The sequence below is a fragment of the Castanea sativa genome, chromosome 1 (genome assembly GCF_040712315.1).
Source record: "Castanea sativa cultivar Marrone di Chiusa Pesio chromosome 1, ASM4071231v1".
In the NCBI taxonomy this organism is placed as follows: domain Eukaryota; kingdom Viridiplantae; phylum Streptophyta; class Magnoliopsida; order Fagales; family Fagaceae; genus Castanea; species Castanea sativa.
Window position 1 is genome coordinate 26,983,496 of NC_134013.1, and position 5,085 is coordinate 26,988,580.

Sequence of the window (5,085 nt, forward strand, 5' to 3'; positions counted from 1 at the left end):
CCACCATTTACCAACTAACAATTACAACTTATCACCAAAACAATTAGGAAAGATCTTGCGAAAGATTATATGTACCATAAAACTAAAAACACCATAAAAGAAAAAAAAAAACATGCCAGTATAAAAATATGAACAGAAAATGTGTCAAAACTCTCGAGTCACAAAACGTGAAAAACGAGAACGCGGAGACCACAGACCACAGACCACAGACCACAAAAAGGCAAATAATAGTCGCTCAGAATAGTGGCCAATGAAGAACACACACATGCAATTACAATTAGGCACATTGCCACTACCATAAGACCATAAATTTCAAAGCACTTGTCACATTTTTTTTTTTTGGGTATGCAACTCACATTTGCACCTGTCGCAGTCTCTCTGTGGTTTCTATATAAGACCTTATCTACATTTCTCTTCATTCATTCATTCATTCATTTCCTCAAACACTTGCTGTAATTTCTGATAATCTCTCTGACTCAGCTCTCTCTCTCTCTAAACACAGCTGTTACATCAAAAAACAAAACATTTGTGTTTGTCCAAAAAACACAAACAAAGCCCATAAATAAAATTAAATAATAAATAAAAAAATCGGGCCTACGGTAATCTTCACACACCACGCCTCTACCGCTTATCTCGAAATCCTTATCCATAGCTTCTGAAATTACTTTGTCTTCTTCTTCTTACCTTTCTGCAAAAATCCCATATCTAAAAATCTTATCTTTCATTCTTCAATTTCATCAAAGTTTCTCTCTTTTTTTTCTTTTCATTATTTATTTATTATTTATATCCAGCTTGGTTTTGGTTCTCTTTCTCTCTCTTTAATCAAACCCTCGAGTAATCGCTGTGCTTTCACGCTTACCAATCCGATTAAATCGAGGGATTTTCTTATTGTTTCTATATTTTTGCCCATCTGGGTCTTCTTAGATTGGTTCGAAAATGGCTTTGGTTTCGGTTTTATTGGAGATTTTGCAGCGACCCACAGTATTTGATGTGTTAAGCGAGTTGTTGATGTTCATAGCGCCTCTTTGGATAGCGGTTCTTGTCGGAGTTTTGGTTGGGTGGGCATGGAAGCCCAGATGGGCCAATATTTTGTCCAAAGACACTTTTCCAACTTCACCAGCCACCACAACGTTGTCCACGTGTTTCGCATTCGTTCCGATTCCAAGCTTGAATTCTTTGAAGTTTCAGTTCCCCAATTGCATTCCCTGGACCAATGATAATGATGAGAAGGAGGCTCTGCCTTTGTCACCTGCTGCTTCCAAATCTGATTCCAGGTTTGTTAGGGGTTTATTTTAATGTCTATCAGTGAATTTGACAACTTGGGTTTAGCAAATTACTCGTTTTTTGATAGTTATGCTTTGGATTAGGATGTGGAATTTAGATTAATAGTTGAATTCAAGAGTTGGGTTATTTCTGAAATTTCAATTTTTACTTCTGTTGGTTTGAAATTTCTTATAGCATCATCGGTTTGACAATTTGGGTTTGCAAATTATTCAATTTGAAGTAACTTGGGTTTTACAGATTATTCATTGTTTTTTTTTTATTTTTTTATTTTATATATAGTAATGCTTTGGATTAGGATGTGGAAATTAGATAAATAGTTGAATTGAAGAGTTGGGTAATTTCTAAAAGTTTTTTTTTTTTTTTTTTACTACTTCTGTTGGTTGGAAAATTCTTGTAATATCATTGATTTGACAACATGGGTTTGCCAAGAATTCACTTTTTGAGAGTTATGCTTTAGATTAGGCGGTGGAAATGAGATTGATTGTTGAATTGGCGAGATGGGTTAATTCTAGAAGTTCAATTTTTTTACTTTTGTTGGTTTGAAATTTCTTATAGTGTCATTGGTTTGGCAACTTGGGCATGCAAATTACTCAACTTGGAGTAACTTGGGTTTTGTAGATTATTCATCTTCTCAGAGCTATGCTTTAGATTAGAAGGTAGAAATGAGATTAATAGTTGAATTAAAGAGTTGGGTTATTTCTAAAAAAAATTATTTCTGTTGGTTAGAAATTTCTTATAATATCTTTGGTTTGGGGACTTTAGTTTGCAAATTGTTCATTTTTTTTTTCATACTTCAGATTAGGAGGTGTAAATGAGATTAATAGTTGAATTGTACTTGGGTTGGGTTGAAAGGATCCATTTTCTAAGCTTATTTAATTGTCAAATTTTTAGTCATACACTTTGAATATGAGCATGGAAATGAAATTGAGAATTCAATTGTGAGCTCGGTGGTTTATAACAGCTTAATTTTACTTTGGCAGTTCATCACAGCTTGATAATGAAAAAGTGGCTTGGGTGACGAGAGAGGATGCAGATCATTTAAGCCGGCTTGTTGAGGAAAAAGATGGAGGGCCTGCTTGGATTCAGATGATGGATCGTGCTACCTCTACGATGAGCTATCAAGCTTGGCGCAGAGATCCTGAGGTAGCTTTTCATTCATTTGTTGAAATGTTCTATCATGGATATGTAGATTTGCTAGAACAACCTGATAGGTTATGTAATTGAATCTGTAGTCTGTACATAAATGTGTTGCTAGGATTTTTGTATTCTATTAGTGAGGAATGTTTAGGCTTGTGCATCTCTTGTGATTGATTGGATTGTTTTTGGGTGACTATGCTAGACTGGACCTCCACAATATCGTAGTAGGACCGTGTATGAGGATGCCGCTCCTGAGTTGGTGAGAGATTTCTTTTGGGATGATGAATTTCGATCAAATTGGGATGACATGCTTATACATTCTGAAACCTTGGAAGAGTGTCCCACCACAGGAACCATGGTGGTGCAGTGGGTGCGCAAGGTAAGGAGAGCTTTTCTTATTTTATTTTATTTTATATTTTATTCTTGGATTTCCCTGGTTGCATTAGCTAATTAGTTTTTTTCGTGGTACAGTTCCCCTTCTTTTGTAGCGATAGAGAGTACATAATAGGCCGTCGAATCTGGGAATCAGGAAGATCTTACTACTGTGTAACAAAGGTATGAAAATGCTTTTAACCTATTTAGGCCTCTTATCTTTAACTGGGGGAGGGAGTTTTAAATTTTTTCTCTTATTTAAGGAACTGTACTTTTTTGGGTTGGTTTTTTTGTAATTGTTGAGAGGGAAAAAGCGTTTATCTATCATTATAGGTGTAAGGTGTCAGAATGTTTGTTAGTTAGACCAACAGATCTATCCCTTTTGGATACTTTTTGTATTCTAATTACTTGTGCTGATGCAAAACAATTCTTTCCTTTGGAAGATATGGTGTATGGTCATAGCTGCTATGTTTGTGGATTTAAGATTTATTTAGCTTTCCAATCACTTCATCTTTTCTCTAAAAAACGAAAGTTACTTGGTGGCATTTAAAGCCAGTCACTAGTTATTACCATGTGCTGTTGTTCATAAGGCACTTGGATAATTTTCAAATGTATCCCTTGTCTTGATATCCTTAGTGAAGTTAGTCTAACTGGAACGAAGGGGTAACCTGTTGTGCCAGTTTTAAGTAGGAGCATAAATGATGGTCATAATTTAAAGGTTTTAAATTTTATTTTTAACTGTTTATGCTTGTAGGGATTTCTTTAAAACTAGTGTTTCATCATTTTAGGCAGTTTTGATTTCTAAAAATATCTGAATAGGGAAAATAACTTGTGCTCATGTTTTCTCTTGTCTTAGGGAGTACCTTGCTCTTTGGTGCCAAGGCGCAACAAACCCAGACGTGTTGATTTGTATTATTCAAGTTGGTTTATTCGTGCAGGTAATCAAAGTTTAGTGTGCATCTTTTTACCATAAATTTGCTATGTTGCGAAAATAAGTGGTTTTGGTCATGCCAAGTGAAAATGAATTTCAAAAAGAAAAACTATGAATCTTCCTGATAGAAGGATGTCTTTCTTGGTACATAATTTAACAGCTTAAATTTTCAGTATTGCTCTATGCCATTTGTTGTATTCTTTAGACTGAATCATGACTAAGACATGTTTCCATGGGATATGAAACAGTTGAATCAAAAAGAGGGGATGGCCAGTTTACTGCCTGTGAGGTGTTGCTGTTCCATCACGAAGATATGGGTATCCCTTGGGAGATTGCAAAGCTTGGGGTTCGGCAAGGCATGTGGGGCGCTGTAAAGAAGATTGACCCTGGTTTACGTGCTTATCAAACACACAGAGCATCTGGAGCCCCACTTTCACATTCTGGGTCAATGGCTCAAATCAACACTAAAGTCAGTGCAGACTACCTGAGATCTTTGGAAAGCAATACCAGTAATTCATCGGAGGGTGAAAACCCAGATTCACCTGAAAAACCATCAGAGAAGAACATACCCAAAATTCTAGTGGTTGGTGGAGCTATTCTCCTTGCCTGTACCCTTGACCGGGGCCTCTTGACTAAGGCAGTTATATTTGGAGTAGCCCGAAGATTTGCAAGAATTGGAAGGAGGTTGTGATTCGGAATGATTTTTGCATCATTTGAGAGATGCCTGCCAATTCATTGTTGCAGTGAAGTGAGAAACTGGCAAATCAGGGCTCTCCTCACTTGCCCTCTTTCAAGAGGATAGAAACAAGTATTCTTTTTCCTGTTGTTTGAGCCACAGAGTAGCTTTAGATTGGAAAAGAGAAGAGATCAAATAGTTGTATTTATTACAGTTGGAAATGTCATTAAAGAATCCCATGCTGCAGTAATAACAGGAATGTTCCAGGTTTTTTCATTTGCACACTTTTTATCCATCTTGTGTGGCTTCATCCTTTTGCATTAGGATTTGAAGTGAGAATATGATACATTTCTATTTCCCAAAGCATGCTAGATGTCCTTAAAAGTGTTGGTGACGTAGTACCACTTCATGAACACACACCGGATTACCTTCTGATTTATGTCCTTCGCTTCATGCATAACCTGTTTCCATGTTTGGAGAGGGTTTTAGCAGAGAGATCATCTGAAATGTTCTAGTCACATTTGTCTGGTTTATGGTGTAGATTAAACGATAGATACCATGGCTCTCAAGGGTCACAAGAATGTTACAAGATTTTACAAGCTGTTACATATGAAAAAAATCTGAGCCTCTCCAAGGTCAAAGTTTGTAAAAACAACAAATTAGGATTCTTTACGTTTCAAATGGA

The 5,085-nt window shown here is 36.3% G+C and overlaps 1 protein-coding gene across 1 annotated transcript; it reads left to right on the forward strand.

Annotated features, from left to right (window-relative positions):
* The first annotated feature begins 421 nt into the window (after positions 1–421).
* Positions 422–4,676, forward strand: LOC142612147 (uncharacterized). The gene is made up of 6 exons (XM_075784268.1): positions 422–1,274; positions 2,265–2,427; positions 2,624–2,800; positions 2,893–2,976; positions 3,650–3,731; positions 3,973–4,676. Exons 1-6 carry the CDS (start codon positions 937–939, stop codon positions 4,413–4,415), a joined length of 1,287 nt encoding a protein of 428 aa, XP_075640383.1. The 5' UTR covers positions 422–936; the 3' UTR covers positions 4,416–4,676.
* Positions 4,677–5,085: the final 409 nt, after the last annotated feature.